Source organism: Mastigoproctus giganteus, chromosome 7 (assembly GCF_048544385.1).
Source record: "Mastigoproctus giganteus isolate SK-2022 chromosome 7, ASM4854438v1, whole genome shotgun sequence".
In the NCBI taxonomy this organism is placed as follows: domain Eukaryota; kingdom Metazoa; phylum Arthropoda; class Arachnida; order Uropygi; family Thelyphonidae; genus Mastigoproctus; species Mastigoproctus giganteus.
The window spans coordinates 218,781,575-218,801,291 of NC_143581.1; the positions used below are offsets into that span (position 1 = coordinate 218,781,575).

General features: G+C 35.2%; 1 protein-coding gene across 1 annotated transcript in view; it reads left to right on the top strand.

Moving 5' to 3' along the window:
- Nucleotides 1-1,496: 1,496 nt before the first annotated feature.
- IntS10 (integrator complex subunit 10) overlaps nt 1,497-19,717 on the top strand; it is an 86,963-nt gene continuing 68,742 nt past the window's right edge. Inside the window, exons 1-3 of the mRNA XM_090378570.1 lie at nt 1,497-1,652; nt 12,063-12,130; nt 17,987-18,090. Of these exons, the coding sequence (XP_090234696.1) occupies nt 1,497-1,652; nt 12,063-12,130; nt 17,987-18,090 (328 nt within the window). The remainder of the gene's footprint in view (nt 1,653-12,062; nt 12,131-17,986; nt 18,091-19,717) is intronic.

Sequence of the window (19,717 nt, forward strand, 5' to 3'; positions counted from 1 at the left end):
GGCACAATACTATGAGTCACTCCCGCAAGCACTGAATGAAGAGTCTAAACGAGGCAAGTTTCAAAATTTTCACGAAAGAAATTTTTTATTTATTTACTCGCAATTTTTTCCCCCAATTAAATCTATTGTATTTTCAAAACTACATAAAAGCTAAATTTGGTGAAGCTGCTTTTTGGAGAACATTTGATCGCAAATTTAATAGGAATAAAGAAGCAAGAAACTTTCTACGATTGAAATTTGATGCAATATTCAGCGAATCTGTTTCTAGTGGGTAACTATCAATAAGGCGCTTTCCATAACTTGCCTGGCGAACAAGTTAGATGGAACGGAGAAATGTTGAGCATTTTCTTTTACGCTATCGCTCCGACTCACTCAGTCGTAAATGAGTACACCTGCATCGTGCCATGATACAGGTGGTAAGATAAAAAGGTACCCCTCCTAGATTTGGGCCACTTGCCCGTGAGATTTGTACCTAAACATAAAATAAAATAAAAAACATGTTTAAAACATAAAGCAGTTCAACGATCCAGACAAACGAACGAACAAAAGAAAATGTGCGTAACAAAAAACTATATTCGAGGGCTAACTAAGAAAATATTCGAATCCTGTTTTAGAAGCTCGGTTTCAGTTTTAACAACTCAATATGAAAACCGATTTAACCGGTTTTATAAAACCGGTTTGCAAGCCCTACAGAGAAGTATGGCTTTAGCCGCTGATGCTCATAAAACCCTACAACAACAAATACTACCTCCCCTCTTGTGTACACCCTGTACTCCCAACATTATTATTAGTCATACGGTGCTGAAAGCATGAGGCTTTTGCTGCACCAACAAGAGAGAGAGAGAGAGAGAGAGAGAGAGAGAGAGAGAGAGAGAGAGAGAGAGAGAGAGAGGAATCACCAAGAAGAATGATGATATCCAGCTCAGGACCCTGGGTATGCCAAGCCCATACTCACCAGATGTGAGCTCCTAGGGTACAACAGAACGCATTATGATATTAGGGTCCCCTGTAAATGATTACATCTACCCATATATTTATTTTGTCTGTAAATTGCGTGTGTTCTCTGGCAACAGACCAACACATACACTGCACACTCACATAGTCACACTTGCCAGTTTGGCTCGTGCCTTACAGACGCAACTAGGGGAAGCCCTGATGACCGCCAAAAATATAAATACATGTACACATAATACTTTGTACTCCCAACACTCTAACTTTTTTTTTTTTTAACTTGGTCTCCATCCAGGAAGCTTAGGCCACTCTGGCGGAGAGTAAAGTAATAGTTAAAAATAAAAATAAAAGTAATATAAAAGTAAAAGGAATTACCATTATTTAAAATGAAATCAACTTGAAAAAAAGACCATTACAAGTCCTTGTGTTTTGAAAAAATGATAGCATAATAAACTCGTTCTTAATTCATAATAATCCGAAAACAACTGACAGGAGAGATTTTAAATTTATAGTTATCCGCCGCCTTTATACAACGTTGTTTCAAAATGGCGCCCGTAACAAACGAAGACGAGCAATGCGCCATTAGTGATGAAGAATATTTAATTTTAATGGCAAAAAAATGCCAACTTACAGATCCTCCTGCTGCGAAAGCATGGATGATTACTGCTAAATCGCTTTTTCCTGGAAATTTTAGCATTCAAGTACGTCTGTATCAAACGTTTAACCACCCAAGATATGGTAGGGGGTATGCACAGGTGCTAGCTGGGACCCCAAAAACATGGTTCATAGTTGGGTGGGTTTGGGAGGATGCTGGTAGGAGGGGATTATCTATTAACTTTGTGCTTCGGGCCCTGTAATACAGTCAGAATCCCACCCGTCATGTGGTTAGATCGCATTTTGACAGCACTGTGTATAACCCTCCAACCTCTAATTTTCACCATTTCATAGTTAAAAATTTCGAGTTACATAATTTTTCATCTTCTCCATTCTGTTTGGTAATAATAAACTGATTTGTAGATTTGACACGACAAAAATGTTAATTGCATTCTCTTTTAGTTGGAAGAATAACAGTATTTGTTACTTGGATATATGAAAAATACTTCAGAATGTAATTTTAATATAATTAATAACATATAAACATAAAAAAAATAGTTAAATATAGTTTCCACATGACTTTTTTTTTTTGTGAAGAAAATTAAGTCAGGGGCTCATATCTGGTGAGTATGGGGTTTGCAAACCCAGGGTCCTGAGCTGGATATGATAATTCTTATCTTTCTTGGTGATTTCTTTCAACTTCTCTCTCTCTTTCTCCCAGGGTAATGGAATTTTTATTTTATTATTATTATTTTTTGGCTGGTGCTGCATAAGTCTCAGGCTTCCTTGTACCATATGGCTAATAATAATAATAAGGCAAACAAAATTTGTTGAGTGTTTTCTGCAATATAGACAGGGAATGGAAGGGTACATTCAGCCACCTCTTTGAATTAGGCAGTTTATAATTAGGCAATATATTAGCAGACTTCTTTAAACAATGCAGCATTTCTTATATATTTTTTAATAGTGTTGAAATTACTCTTTTTAATATGGCTTAAACAAATAACCATCCCAAACCCTTGTGGTTTTTATGGGGGTTTTCTGCCTCTACTTAAGCCAATATTGCACCGCCACGTCCCTGGTCAAAAATTTTATCGGCTTTATTAGTAGCAAAACTACAAATTATGGATCCCCTATGAAATTCTCTTGCTGTAACAGCCCTGGCAGTGTGGTAGTTTTGCCACTGGTTCTTATGTACAGAATGATTCGGGGGGAAGAATAACAGGAACCATAGTTTTAGCTTTCATTTCTGTTCATATTCCTAAAGCAATCGTTTCTGCTGTTGTGCAATACCACTCACTGATCTATTCCTGTAGAACTTAACTGAATAAGTAGGTATTTTTTATCTTTAGAATGAAGTGATGTTAAAGCACATTCTACTTCTGTCTTTAGGTTCTCTTTTGTATTTGCCTATTGTCATTTTAATTATAATGTAATATCCAACAGAAATGTTACAGCCACTGAAACAGTATTCTTTTTTTTTTTTATTAAAGCCGCAAACACAAAAACTATTAGAACCTATAGTACTTAGTACCATGCATGGGTTGAAGGTTGAGAAGACAGAAGATACTTGTTGACATTAGACTTGAATTCTGTAGATTGCAATTTTCAGGAAATACATGTGAAGGAAGGTTGTTCCAGAAAACATAAGTTGAAGTATCTGTAGAAAATCCATGCAGTCGGGACAGAATGTTTATGAGAGAGAGAGTGTGGAGAGAATTTGTAAAGTTGGATCATTAATTAACTTGAATGCCCTCTTTTGAATGAACTCTAAAAGCCTGAGGTTTTGGGTGCACCACCACAGATGTTCGAACAATATTCCATGGTATGGTGGAATCTGTGATTTGTACAGTGTGAGTAGCTGTTTAGAAACAAAGTAACACCAAGAGAAAAAGAGAAAACCCAATTTTTTAGATGCAGAGGAAGCAATATATTTGTGATGTGCTTATGCCAAGAAAGATTAGAAGTCAGGGTAATCCCCAATAGAGATATGTGATCTTGTCTCAAGCTCTGAGTGTCGTTAGAGATAATCATAGGAGTAGTAGACACCTTTTTACAAGATATAAGACAGGACAGAGTTTTAGAAGGATTAAAATTATCTTTGCCCCATTAGAGAATTACTTGGAGATCAGGATTTAACCATACTAGAGAAGATGAAACTGTTTATGTAGGGCAAGGTTTCTCAAACTGGAAAGTGGAATTAATGTGCAGTCATCAGCAAAACTGTGGATAGGATTACCATTCAGTGGAAGAAGATCATTAATATATAAGGATAAAAGAGTGGGAGAAAGAACTGAACCTTGGGGAACACTAACATTAGTGGAAAATTTAGAAGACGGAACCTACCATCATCTGCAGCAAGTAGTTGGAGAGAAACCTGGATACCCAACTGCAAAAAACATTTGGAAATCTATAAGTTGGGAGCCTGTTTAGAAGACCTTTATGCCAAACATGATCAAAAGCCTTAGAAATGTCAGCTTAGAGTTTCACTAAACTTTTCTATTGAATTTGTCCACAGATGGGTAACATAAGCCCGTATATTACTAGTCGAAAGACTAATGGAATCCGTATTAGTAATCATTGATCAGATGGAAGGTTTCAAGATAGCTTAGAAGTTGGTACTTAATAGATTTCTCCATTACTTTGGAAAAAGTAGAGGTAAGTGCAGTGATATGATAACTGGATGGGAATGATTTGTTATTCTTTTTAGGAACTGGCTGGATATGAGCAAATTTCCATGCAGAAGGAAAAACACCACTGTAATAAGAAAGTGTAAAAAGACAAAACTGAACAGCAGCAAGCTCAAGAACACAGCATTTGAGAACAAATCGAGAAATGCCATCAGGACTTGAGATATGTGATTGTTCAGAATTCTTCTGACATCCTTTTTGATGGAAAACCATTAAAAAGAGTGTACTGGGAATGGTAGGAAGTAGTTTACCAAGATAATCAATACAAGAGTTAGAAGCAAAGTAGGGTGTTAAGTGGGCTTTATCTTTAGCTCTGTTAAACCATATGGCAATATAACAGAGTTGAGAGTATAGATGAACAAAAAAGTTGCAACCAATATTTTTAGCAAGAGGTCAGAATGCTCAGCTACTGTTTGTACAAGAAGCAAGTTTTATACTCTTAGTCCATTGAAAATTTGGTTTTGGTTGATTAATAACTGATTAACTGGTTTACAAGATAAGTAAAAGATAAGTTACAAGACAAGATAGTATAACTGGATTTTATGTTCTTTTTTAATATAACTAAAGCAGGCCAAAAATACCTTCCCCCCCCCCCCCCCCCCCATTACACTACCTGGTCAAAAACACTATTGGTTTTATCTATGGTCTTGAGTGATATATATATATATGGTTACTGGCAAGTACTTGCAAGATTGAGCATGTACACTGCCACAAAAAATGCATGTCACCTTGTTAACTGTTGTCAGTTTATCTGTTACAGTATAAAAGTTATAAAGTTGTAAACCCTTCTGGCTGCAATGACTGTATGGTAGAATGCACAGGAATTTATTTATTAACTGGAGGAAGATACTGTGTGACATTTGAGATGAACAGATTTATCTAGCAATGTTTGTACAAATATAAAGGGCATTTTAATAATGAAGATGCTTAGCATTACCTGAGAAATAGAAACTGATCTATATGAGTACATGTGACAACCAATTTTTTTTGGTGTTTTGTTACTCTTTCACTCAAATTATTCTTTCTGTTTCCTTTATTACTAATGAAGCATATATTGTTACTTTAGTTAATTCTATGAAAGAGCTTGAGACACCTATTTATGTATATACACTTAATTATGTATATTGGCATCTTCTCCAATGGAGCCTTTCTCTTCTGGCCATTCTCTATCTTGAGTTGTTTGGTATTACAAGAATGCAAAATGGAATGATCTGCAAGATTTCTTTACCTTGGTTGGATTACAGTAATATCTTCTGATGTCAACATTTGCCCAGATTGTCAGTGAAATTATTCTTGTAGGGATGAAATCCTTTATTCCACACTCCACATTAAAATCTTGTTTTTCATCTAAACTTTGGTTTTCCAATAAATGTGCTAAGGCTGTTCAAGATAAGAATGTTGCATATTGCAATTGGCTTGTATCCAAATCTCCAGGTTCATTTTCTGTCTACACCAAAGCTTGCAACAATTGTAAAGCAGTTATTATTCAGTCCAAACTAGAGTTTGAACAGGCTAAGAGTAGAAAACTTGCTTCTTGTCCAATTGGTAGTTGAGCATTCTGGTCTCTTGCCAAAGCTATTGGCCACTCCTTTTGCCCATCTCTATTCCCACTTCTGTCAAGACCAGATGGTTCTATTGCCACTTCAGCCAAAGATAAAGCTGATCTTCTAGCATCCTGCTTATCTTCCAACTTGTGTATTGACGTTCTTGGTAAACCACCTCCTACCATTCCCAGTATGCTCCATTTAATGCCTCCTGTGGCCTTCTGTCAAAACGATGTCAGAAGAATTTTGAACAATTCTGATGCTAAGAAAGCTCTGGGTCTTGATGGTATTTCTTCACTTGTTCTCAAAACCTGTGCTACTGAACTTATTCCTGTTCTGTGTTGCCTTTTTTGCTTTCTTATTTCAAAGGTGTTTCCCTTTCTGCTTGGAAATTTTCTCATATCCAGCCAGTTCCTAAAAGGGTGATAAATCCCTCCCATCTAATTATTGTCCTATTGCACTTACTTCTACTCTTTCTAAAATAATGGAGAAATCAATTAACTGCCAACTCTTAATGGAGAAATTCTGTCAGTGTTGATCCACTGGTAATATTCTGGCTAATGTTACCCATCCATGGATAAATTTAATGTAAAAGTTTGGCAAAAATTCAAGCAGTTGCTCTTGACATTTCAAAGACTTTTGATCATGTTTGGCATTAAGGTTTTCTAAATAAGCTTCCATCTTATGGCTTGCCATCTTTTTTTGTAATTGAGTAACCAGTTTTCTCTCTGATCGCTCACTGTGGGTGATAGTAGATGGCTCACTGTCTTCTGATTTCTCCCCTAATGGTAGTGTTCCCCAAGGTCCAGTTGTTTCTCCCACTCTTTTCCTCTTGTATGTTAATAACCTTCCATTGACCAGAAATCCTATCCATAGTTTTTCTGATATTAGCACATTGCATTCCACCTTCCAGTTTCAGAAACCTTGCTCTACACAAACAGCTTCTACTGCTTGAATATCCACTACCAATTCCTTAAATTCTGATCTCCAGGTAATTCTCCAAAGGGGCAAAGACAAGTAGTGCAGTACTAGGGCAAGTTCTGCTGTGAGAATTAAAACTACATTATCTATGTAGTTTACATCCTGCTGGCTGCAAAAAAAAAAAAAAATAAATAAATAAAAACAGGTGAAAGGGCAAGATTGTCCTGCAGATATCTTATAATTTATCTGAGGCCACAGCTGTATTATTTAATCTTGCAAATTATAGCTATGCAACTCATCATTAAGATTTCACATACCTTGTAATACAGCACTTGCATGAGCTGGTTACTAGTATACAGGGTGTTTCAGTTAAACGTTTCAGAACTTCTAAGAGGGGTAGGGTACATCCTGACAACTCGAAATCATATAGCAATGTGGGGTCGGAAATGCTTTCCTGAAGCGGTGTTGTACACAGAAGCACCATAAAGAAAAGAGACCGTAAGTGAGAAATCGTTTTAATAATACATGAAAAGAAGCAAAAGGTACATGGATTAAAGTAAGTGTTCGAAGTTTCTTCCACGGGCTACAATGCACGCCTCACATCTCCGACGCATGGACATCCGAACATTCTGGAATACTCCAGGCGAATTTCGAATTTCTTCGGCAGCTACTGCGATTCTTGCAACCAGCTCCTCAGCATTGTCAACAGGGGTGTCATAAACTAGCGATTTCATATGACCCCAGAAATAAAAATCAAGACATGATAGGTCGGGTGACCGAGCAGGCCAACGCACGGGACCACCACGTCCGATCCACTGTTGACCAAATGTGACATCCAGGTAGTTACGAACATCTCCGCTTAATGGGCAGGGGCTCCATCGTGTTGGAACCACATTGTCTGTTGCGTCGATGCAGAAATCTGATCATCTCTCAAAAGTTGTGGCAATATTTGCTGCAGAAAGATCAAGTAGATAGGTCCGGTTAGACGACACGGTAACAGGTAAGGTCCGATGAGGTGATCTCCCATAATACCGGCCCATACATTGACCAAAAATCGAATCTGTGCTGCACGACGTCGCACGACGACTTCTGTGTACAATACCGCTTCAGGAAAGCATTTCCGACCCCACATTGCTATATGATTTCGAGTTGCCAGGATGTACCCTACCCCTCTTAGAAGTTCTAAAACGTTTAACTGAAACACCCTGTATATGCCTGATTAATTTTGTGGTTAAACTTTTCCATAATCAGTGACTTACTGACATGCACAAAACAGTACATTTAATTCTGCAAAACCAGGTTTTTATATCTGTTGTAACCAATCATGCAGCTTGTTAAGTGCATGAGTAAAGCAAGGAGAAAACAGTAGGGTTACTCACTGGGCTTCCCACTCTATACTAGTACTATGGAAGAGAAGGCATAGTGGGTGACTCTTGAGTTGCCTGTTCTTTTTCTTTCTCTGCTATAGTTATAATGGTGGCAAAAACAAAACATATTGATCCTTGTTGTTACTTGCAAGGAATTGATTGAATTGAATTTCTCCGTAGTATATTGTTAAAAAAAAAAAAAAATATATATATATATATATATATATATATATATACACACTGGTGTTCAAAGAAAGTGCATTACCTAGGAATTTCACATTTCTAACCCTTTTTCACAATGGTATGTTCCATTGAGGACTAGCATCACAAAGAAATATAAACAAAACATTTATTAACAGTTAAGGCAAGTAATATTTGATAGGTATTCTCAAAATATTCCAAAATGAGCATTTGCAACCTTTATACAACAGCTTTGATAAACACAACAATTATGGCTGAAATGTTATCAGAAGCCCTCAATTTGCTTCAGTTTATCATTTTAAATGGAAAACAAAATGAAAAGTTTACAGGTGCAAACTAATATTTAGTTGAACTGCCTCTGGCCCCGATGACAGCAGCACACCATCGAGTCATTGACAAGATCAATTTCTGAAAGTAGTCAACTGATAGTTCGTGATTCCAAACATGAATTATGGCTTCCTGAAGTTCACGAAGGGTCTTTGGTTTCTTTCTGGCAACTGCAGATTCCACACGATGCCAACAATTCTCTATAGGATGCAGGTTCGGGCTGTTTCCTGGCCATCTAAGAGTTCTAATGGACTGTTCTTCCAACCATTTTTTCAACTGAAACAAATGTAAACACATTACTGTTGAACCTCTAATGCAAAAATGAAGCTAAAGTAACTACAGAAGTGTGCCTACTTACACTTTTTGCAGAGTCATCCTGAAAGGTGCAGTTACTTGGCAGGTTGAAGTGGTCTCTAATGGTTGGCAGCAGTTTGCTTTCCAATATAGCCAGGTATCCATTGGCATTTATGGAACCTTTTATAAACTGCAGGTGACCTACTCCGCAATATGAAATGCACCCCCATATCATTTGGCTGGTAGGGAATTTCACTGTAAACACCATACAGTCTTGATGGTATTCTTCACCACGTCTACAGTGAATCATTTGTCTCCCATCAGAGCTATGCAGGTTGAATTTCTTCTCATCCGAGAAAATAACTGACTTTCACTGCTCGGGGGTCCATTTTACATGCTCCGTATACCAAATTAATTGGGCCATTTTAATTTTTGTGTGAAAAGGGGCTTCTTCTTAGGACAGTGGACTACAAGTCCATTTTTGAAGAGGTGTCTTCTGACTGTTACTGCACTTGCTACCACTCCTGTATTCAAACAAAAGAGAATGTTTCCCATTCTCTTTTCAGCTCAGATGAAGAAGCTTTACAGTTGGGGTTTTCTTGAGTTTGGAAATAAATCTGCTCACTATCGACTGATTACAAGACACTATAAGCAATATGATGGGAAGAACATCCTTCCTCACGTAAAGCAACAATAGCACTCTTTCTTCGTGGTGTCAACTGCATGTAAGTCACCATCCTGACACAAGTAAGGAATGACTGCAACTCCTGCAGAGCGTGCTTATATAGCTGAAAGTAACGGCTGATGCAATAATATGTCATCACTACATGTGTCAATCTTACTTGATGCAATCTGTAAGAAATATTGCCATATACTTACGTTATTCAGACAATAATTACAATTTTAATTGGTGTTGCACTTTCTTTGAACACCAGTGTATACATAATGTAAATTGATAAAGATTGCACATTCCTCTTTATAATTATTCCTTAAGAAGAAGATTTAATTTTTTTTATCCTCTAATGCAAAGGTATTTTTTCTCTGAAGCACATTCATTGATATCCTGCCTGATACTGTATTAGACATGAATTTAAAATTGATATTAGTATGCGAACATTTGTTGTGACAATGTTTATTGTCATTTGTTTACATTAAATAAATGGAATTGTTACATTTTGATCATTGGTATATATATATATATATATATATGCACACATACACACAGTATATATTTTTTAGTATAAACCAGAGCTGTGATGCTCAGTGCGTTCTTTGTTGATTTTAATATTTGTAGAAGAATAAGAGAAATTTACCTCAATATGATACGCAGAACACTTCCATTTGCTATTCTCCTGAAATTAAAACGAATATAACATTAACTCAAAATGATTACAGTAAAAAATAATAAATTGAAAATAATTAAAAAAACAATTAAAAAATTAAAAGAAGTTTAATGCAAATTTTGAAAAACAATTTTCCTTCTTTAAATGGATAAGATAATGTAAGGAAGGAAAATCGTTTTTCAAAATTTCCATTAGACTTTAATTTTTTAATTGTGTTTTAATTATTTTCAGTGTATTATTTTTTACTGTAATCATTTTGCAGTAATGTTATATTTGTTTTAATTTCTGGAAAGTAGCATACGGAAGTGTTCTACATATCATGTTGAGGTAAATTTCTCTTATTCTTCTACAAACACAGTATATATGTATGTGGGGGATGAACATGCAATGGAAGAAAAAAGTTATATCATTTGTGGCACTTGGGACAGTTTTATAGTAATGTATATGGGGTTTTCAAACTATCCCATTGGCACAAATAATTTTATTTAAACATTTGGGCACTCAATTAGCTAGATACAGCCGAGGGTAAGAATGACTGCTGTCTCACTTAGTGTAGAAAAGGCTCAGTGTTAATTTGTCACCAGCCAAAGCTGAAAAACACTTCCTCGGAATGGGAGAAATTTTTTTTCACATTGTCTCACACTGTGTCTAAGTTAGTTGTTCATGGACAAGTACAAAGTTTTCCTCCTTGATGTTCAAGTTTTTCATCCTGCAAAAGAGACATCCTAATCATAGAACATATGTAATTTACAAGATGGGATAAATTGATGCCATATGATCTTAAGTTTCATAGTAAAATTCCTAAAGAATTTTTCTATGACAACTTAGAAAAATTCCTAAAGAACCATGTATCCTAAGTTAATTTCAAAGTGTAAGATCACGTAAACATATTTCAAAAGCCTCAACTCACCTGACATTTTGCAGAATAATGGTAGGTGATTTATTTATCACCTGATTTTAAAAATCTATCTCTGGCTCCTAATACAACATACCAGACTGAAGGGAATGACCAGCGCATATCCCTGGAGCAATATGGCCTTAGTTGCTAATGCTCCTAAAAACCAAATAACAAACAAACCAGACTGAACCCACCACTTAAGGTTCCATGGCAAAATGAATCCAGCATACCATCAGCAAATATACAGGGGTGGTATGCTGGTGGTACAAATCCAGTATAACATCCCTGTATGTTTTCTAACTCTTATGCCGCTATAGCACGTGGTGCCTCCGTAGCCAGGTGGGCAGGAGCAGTAGTGTGTACCACACGCTTCTTGATTAGACCGGGGTTTGAGCCCATGACTACTAAATACGGAAGATGCGGAAAGGTCAGGAAATGACCACCGCATATCCCCGGAGCAATATGGCCTTAGTTGCTAATGCTCCTAAAAACCAAATAACAACAGCTATAGCACTTGGTTTATGTTTGTAAGCCTATTGGGAAACCACAGCTGAGTCAGGTGCAAGGGTACAGAAATACAAGTGACCACAGTTCCTGCCCGTGTGATTACTAAATACTGTGATGTTGTTCTTATATTATCTACCTTGTGGACTCCTCTGATGTTATTTGATTGTCCCAGAATATAAAGAGAAAATTTATTTATTTACATACAAACAGTAAATGAAGTGGTCCCCTATAATGGAGTTGGGTGTGAAGTGGTCTAAAAAGTTGATACTGCAGTATTAGCACACAACGCAAAACCATTATGGAACCCTATAGTTTATTTTAATGACATTAAACAATGTGTTAATTTCAGATTAATTCTTTGATATACTATTCCTAAACAGTTATTTCTCTCCTAAATTTGCCTTTTTTTTTTTTTTTTTTTTAAGTATGAGGCCTATTGTATGGCAAAGGAAAGTGGAAATATTGCAGAAGCTGCTCTTTATCTTGAAGAACTGTAAGTATACTCCTTATGGTGTTTATCAATGAACCAAAGCATTATAATCACGAAAATGTTAATACTTTATTAATTATATTATTAAATATGGGCTATTCTAAGTTTATTTTAATGAAGAGCACTGTATTTATATATCTTGGTAAAAAAAAAAGTTCAGTACTGTTAAAAAAAACTATGTAAAACCAGTATTAATGAGCTTCTGTGGTTCAGTGAATTTATCATTGCTACCTGGTTGAAGGTTCTCCTTTCCATCAGAATGAAAGTTAACTAGACATGAATTGTCTTTGGAATGTTCAGAACAGTTGCTAAGTTCACAGTATGGAAATACTTTCTATAACTGGAGTAAAAATTAAACTTAAGACTTTCTTCAAAGTGGAGTTTAAACTTTGCTTCAATAAAACATGATTTCCTGTTAGTATTAATAACAGTATTGTCAAAGCAATTCAAAGAAGCAAGCAAGCTTATGTCGAACCAGCCAGAAAAAAAAATAAAATAATAAAAAAATAAAATTAAATAAAAAAAATTAAAAACAAATAAAATTTAAAAAATAACATCAAATAAACTATTACCAATATTACTTTACCCATTTCATTTACCTATTTCCTTTAAGTATTTATCAAATATCCTTAAATTTATATAAATTTCCAACCTCCACAAGGGTAGGTGGGAGTTCATTCAACAGCCAAACTCTCTCTTTGACTAAAGGAAAATTTTTGGGTATGTAGTCTAGTCTACAGTTATCCCCTCTCAATTTAAATTTATGCCCTCTTTGCATATATTATGTGAGTTACTATAACAATTCCATCAGTATTTCATTTACAAAAACCTTTCAGTGCCTTAAACACCTGGTCACCTTGCAGATGCATAGTTTCTAAACACTGTAGCTTACAAAACTCAAGTCCCACTCGATAAGAATAATCCTTTTTGCCATTAACTAGTTTTGTTACTTTTCTGTGTATCCTTTCAAACATGTTCATACCATTTCCTAAAATGGGGTTTCCAAGCCTGCATGAAAATAAATTTAAATATTAAAAATGTGACCTAACCATCGCTTTATATAATGCAATAATCACCTTTTTATTTCTTATTGATAAAGTTATTCTATATCATTGACAAAATTCCACAAGCTGTCCTAGCAGCTTGTCTGTAGTATTCAGAAAACTTCATGTCAGATTGTATAATTAGTTGCTCCTAAGTCATTTTCATTATCTATAACTCTGGAGTTTGGTGGAACCCAAGTGGTATTTTACTCTAGGATTACTGCTACCCAAATGCAAGACTGCATTTTGCAGTGTTTAACTTCAGCTTCCATTTCTCAGCCAATCCAAATAATTTATCTAAATCCTGTTGAAGTAGCTTACCTTGATTACTGTCATTAACTGCATTTTTGTATCATCAGCCATCTGACCACCTGTTTAATATTTACATCATATGTAAATATTAAACTTTTAATATTTACATCAGTATTATTAATGAATATTAGAAACAGTAAGGCAACCCTGTGGAACCCACTCATTCCAGTCCATGTAGAGCAGTGGCCATTTTTAACTAAACTACTCTGTCTTTTACCACTTAACCATCCCTTTATCAATAGTAGTAACTTGTCCTTGAATAATTGCTCCAATTTATACAGTCATTCATATGGAATTGTATCAAAATCTCTACTGAAATCTAAGTAAATGATTTCAATCATTCCTTCTATCCAGTAATTTTTATTCCTTCTATCCAGTTCTTTACTGACAACCTCATGGTAGCTAATTAGATTAGTCGGTCCTGATGTGCTGTTAACAAAGCTGTGCTGTGATTCCCTTGTAATACCATACCTGTCTAGATGATGTGTACTGCATCCTTAACTAATGACTCTGTAATTTTCCTGGCACAGAGGTCAGTGCTTATTTCATAATTCGAGCTGTCTTTATGAATAGTAGATATTTGCCCATTTCTAATCTATAGGGTCTTTTCCTGAATCCAGGGATGATGTTCTGATTATTACTGTTAAAGGTTTGTGAACATCTCTTGGTACTTCTTTTGATAATACTGGGTAGATTTCATCAACTCCTGTTGCACTGTTCACTTTTAATTGTAATAACCTTGCTTCTAGCCTCTGTGAATGGAATAGAGCAAGGTTATAATAAAATCACACTCCCAATTTGTATTTGCTAGATTATGGTATCGTCAACTTTAAAAACATTCCTCACATGTGAATGCAAAAATATTCATTTGGTTTATCAACTGCTTCAGAATCGTCTATGTTTTTACCACAAATATCATATGGACTAATATGGTTGATTCCTTTCCTTTTACTGATAACATAAGAAAAGAATTTCTTTCTACTTTTTTTGTGTTTTAAGAACTTGTTGTAATCCATCTTAGCATGCCTACTCCTCACCAATAACTTACTGAATAGTGACTCCCACTACTTGCTGTTGCATTACTTTGTAATTAGGTTTTCAAACATTTGATTCAGTTGCAGAGATTATACAGGGTGTTTCAAAGGGATGTTCAAATTTTCAAGAGATTAATTTCCTAGAACAAATATAGGGGCATATTCTATAGCTAAAAATAAGCAAAAAAATTCCTATAAACATTTTTAAAAGTATTTATTTTTGAAAAATTAAATGTTAATCATAAATTACAAAATTTAGGGGTGGGGAAATTTAAGGGGAAACATCTAAAGCAACTGTTCAAAGTAACTTCCTGTTTTTTTTTTAAATGCAGCATTGAGCATGACAAATCCATGATTCCCTGTCAAGCCTTATTGAAATTACTCTTAATAGTTTCAACAGCTTCCAAAATGTGATTTCTTAAAAAAAGAGAAACTGAAATAAATCTCTAAAAGCAACTATTCAAAGTGACCTCCATTTTTTTTTTTAAATGCAGCGTTGAGTGTGACAAATCCACAATTCACATTGAAGCCTTATTGAAACTACTTTATGTAAACCTAATTTTTTTATTTAAACCTTGGTTTTCCAATAAATGTGTTAAGGCTGTTCAAGAGAAGAACGTTGCATATCATAATTGGCTTGTTTCCAAATCTTCAGTTTCATTTTCTGCCTACACCAAAGCTCACAACAATTGTAAAGCAGTTATTAATCAGTCCAAACTAGATTTTGAACAGGCTAAGAGTAGAAAACTTGCTTCTTGCCCTAATGGTAGCCAAGCATTCTGGTCTCTTGCCAAAGCTATTGGCTGCAACTTTTGCTCATCTCTGCTCCCACCTCTGTCAAAACCAGTTGGTTCTGTTGTCACTTCAGCCAAGGATAAAACTGACCTGCTAGCATCCCATTTTTCTTACAACTCCTGTATTAATGATCTTGATAAAACACATCCCACCATTCCCAACACGCTTCATTCAATGCCTCTTGTGGTCTTCCTTCAAAAGGATGTCAGAAGGATTTTGACAAATCTTGATGCTAAGAAAGCTCCAGGTCCCGATGGTATTTCTCCACTTGTTCTCAAAACCTGTGCTCCTGAACTTACTCCTGTTCTTTGCCACCTTTTTTCACTTTCTTATTCCAAAGGTGTTTTTCCTTCTGCTTGGAAATTTGCTCATATCCAGCCAGTTGCTAAAAAGGGTGACAAATCCCTCCCATCCAATTATCATCCCATTGCAATTACTTCTACTCTTTCTAAAGTAATGGAGAAATCAATTAACCGCCAACTCTTAAACTACCTAGAAACCTTCTGTCTGATCAACGATTGCCAGTATGGATTCAGTCAGTGTCGATCCACTGGTGATATTCTGGCTTATGTTACCCATTTATGGACAAATTCAATGGAAAAGTTCAGGGAAACACAAGCAGTTGCTCTTGACATCTCAAAGGCTTTCGATCGTGTTTGGCATAAACGTCTCCTAAACAAGCTCCCATCTTATGGTTTGCCAACTGTTTTTTGTAATTGGTTATCCAGTTTTCTCTCTGATCGCTCACTGAGGGTGATGGTAGATGGCTCTCTGTCTTCTAACTTTTCCACTAATGCTGGTGTCCCCCAAGGTTCAGTTCTTTCCTCCACTCTTTTCCTTTTGTATATCAATGACCTTCTTCCATTGACTGGAAATCCTATCCATAGTTTTGCCGATGATAGCACATTGCATTCCACTTTCCAATTTGAGAAACTTTGCCCTGCTCAATGAGTTTCAACCTCTCGAATATCTGCTACCAATTCCTTAAATGCCGATCTCCAGGTAATTCTCCAGTGGGGCAAAGACAACTTAGTTGATTTCAATCCTTCTAAAACTCAGTCTTGTCTTATATCTCGCAAAAAGGATTCTTCTGCTCCTATGCTTATCTTTGGTGACACTCCAATTTCTAGGCAAAATGATATATCTCTTTTGGGGATTACTCTGACTTCTAATCTCTCTTGGCACAAGCATATTTCAAATATTCCTTCCTCTGCATCTAAAAAACTTGATTTTCTCTTTCGCTCTCGGCATTACTTTTCTTCCAAACACCTGTTGACTCTGTACAAATCGCAAATCCACCCTACCATGGAATATTGTCCCCACATCTGGGGCAGTGCCCCCAAAACCTCTCTCAGGCTTCTAGATTCCATTCAGAAGAGGGCAGTTAGGTTAATTAATGACTCCTCTCTAAAAGAGTCTCTTCACTTGCTGTCTCATAGACGTACTGTTTCTGCTGCATGCCTTTTCTACAGATACTTCCATGGGAACTGTTCTTCTGAATTGGCTTCTATAATTTCCACTCTCTCTTTCAAAACAATCCGAACACGTGCCGCCAATATCCATTTACTGTCCAACTTCAAACTCGCAGAAACAAGTTTACATCTTCCTCGTTTATTCATTCAACTGCCGTTTTCTGGAACAACCTTCCTTTATATGTATTTCCTGAAAATTACAGTCTACAGAAGTTCAAGTCTAATGTCAACAAATATCTTCTTTCATCTTCTCAACCTTCAATCCAAGCATGATACTAAGTACTATAGGTTCTAATACCTCTCGTGTTTGGGGTTTTCATAAAAAAAAAAAAAAAACCTCTTAATAGTTTCAGCAGCTTCCAAAATGCAATTTCTTAGTTCATCTTGCATGGTACATGTAGAATAAACCATGAAATTTATGTGATCCCTTAAAAAACTAATCTGAGGGTGTGAGGTTGGATTAAGATGGTGACAATTGCACAAGACTCTTATGATCAATCTCTACTTGTATATAGCCATGACATCTAACAGCCAAGATAACCTTAAAAAAATCTGAAAGTTGTCCTTGCTTTATATTTTATGATTCCTGAGAACTAGAAATATTTGTCAATCAACAGCTAATTAAATTGTTCTAGGTTTAGCTTGCATAGCATGCAAATCAGCTGGGAATACACATTTTTACAGATACACAATAAACTATACAAACTGTGTGAACTGTAACCAAAGCAGACGTGCCAAAAAATATCCAACCAACCAATTGCCTGTAGTTATAGCAAATTGTGATTTCTCTTTGTTACTTTACTATAAGAGATTACTTTCACATATTCTATGAAAGATTTTGTTAGGATTTGCTTTGCTGTTGCATCAGAAAAATGGTAGATTTTTCTGATGCAACAGCAAAGTAAATTTCATAAATTTTTAAAAATGAAATTTACAAAGTAAATTTTGTAAATTTCATTTTTTTCCCCTTTATAATAATATGGCTAGTATGGAACTTCTTCCATATTTTTTTCAGTATTTTCATTGTTCAGTATTAATGATGCCAACATGGATAAAAATGCCTCCTCTTTGTGATATATTACAAAATCAAAAAAAGTATGTAAAATGCTAATTATGTAAATTTTCTAATTAAATAAATATATTATTTATATAAATAAAATTTGATTTTTTTATAAATTAGCAGTCAATATTTATGTCTTTCAGGATTAAAGTCTTTCTTCAGGAACCTACATTGAGAACAGAAATGCAAACAATTACACATGCTTTGCGATTTGAATCTCGAGAGGGCACCATGGAGTTTTTAAGAGGTAAAGTTTAATTTCTATGTAAAGAAATGTAAACTACCAGTAATCAAAAATTTAGTAGTAAATGACTGAGTTATTATTTTGATTACTCTTCTGACATTTTCACTGTACAACTGCCATATCATCCACTCTGGTGCCATATAATCTTACTCTTAATACTGTAGATAGATTTCCCAGAATAATGTTTGTGCAAAGAAAGTTTCTCTTTCCCCTTTTTTTAATGACGAATGTTTTCTGAATTCCCATTTTACATTTAATGTATTGCTCGAGAAAAAGGATTAGGGTGTACTGAAAGTTTATTGACACAGAGCAGTAGAGAATCAGTCAACAAGTAACCTAAATGTACAGAATAAATTTATTTTCATACATCATGGGGAGTTAGTATTGCATATCCTCTTTGAGGCTATTGATATTTAGACTTATTAAGTTATTACGAGATGTGGTACTTCATTTGTTGAAGTTGGTAAACTGCTAAAAAGGAACATCCTAATAGTGAGGCTGTGGTGCAACTTTTGTTCAATCTTAGAAGCCCTAGAGTGACATTTATGGATATCTGATTACAGTTTACTGGCTGTGGATGGCAAGTAACTGTTTATAGTCACTGAATTGTTGCATTAAAGCAATTGGATATCTAAAATACCAGTGGACCATAAAAAAAATAACTATTTTATTTAGTTTTGCTTATTAATATTTTGAGGTAAGGCATTTAGAACCACCTTTCTGTCATTTAAAGATGAATGCAGTTTGGCGGAACAGAAGTTATTGATTTAGAATTTGAAAAAGATATTATAAATTTGTCTAACATATTAGGAGCCACTTTGCTTCTTTCTTTAGAGGCAGATTTAAATTAACTATAAAGTGTGAACTATGTTATTGGCCGAAAATAAAAATACGAAAAAAATGTAAAAGTATTTAGAGACATTAGCACTACAAATTAAATGGTGATATAAAAGAAAGGTACTTGCTACCTACTGGGGCAGGAGAGAAACACATGTACTTCCCTTACTGCTGGGCATAGGAAGGAATCTAAAGGTGGTCCCTTTCTAAGTTAGCAGTAAGGACAGTAGGCATATGTTTCTGTCCTGCCCAAACAGGTAGTGAGCACCTTTATACAATTTTACTTTTCATATTTTATTTTTTGTGATCACTAATATACTTCACAGTTTATAACTGTTTTTAATTTTTACTCTGAAGAAGGAAGTAAAATAGCTATCGATACATTAGACAAGAGGCTTGAAAACTGGTTTGCAGAGAAGCCAATGGAAGAGTACGAGATGTTTGGCCTTCTGCTCATTATGTGTATCACAAATGAGTTAAATGGCAAAAAAAAAAAGATATAAGCTCACTCTAATTCTAAGATTAAATCATTAAGATGTTTTTTTTTCTCTCTCTCTATGCTTTCGTATTGTATTAAGCAGACTGCATATAGGCAGACAGTTTTTTAATTTTATTTTTTAAATCTGTGTACTTTCAGCATCAAATTTTGGTCTACATTTGCCTGTTCTCTTATCTTTGAACAATTATTCCTGTGAAGTTTATATTAGGCATAAATGCTTGTTTAGTGAATACTGCACACATTTTACATATTTGGGCTCACTTAGTGAATGCATTATGCCTTTTCAGCATTTGT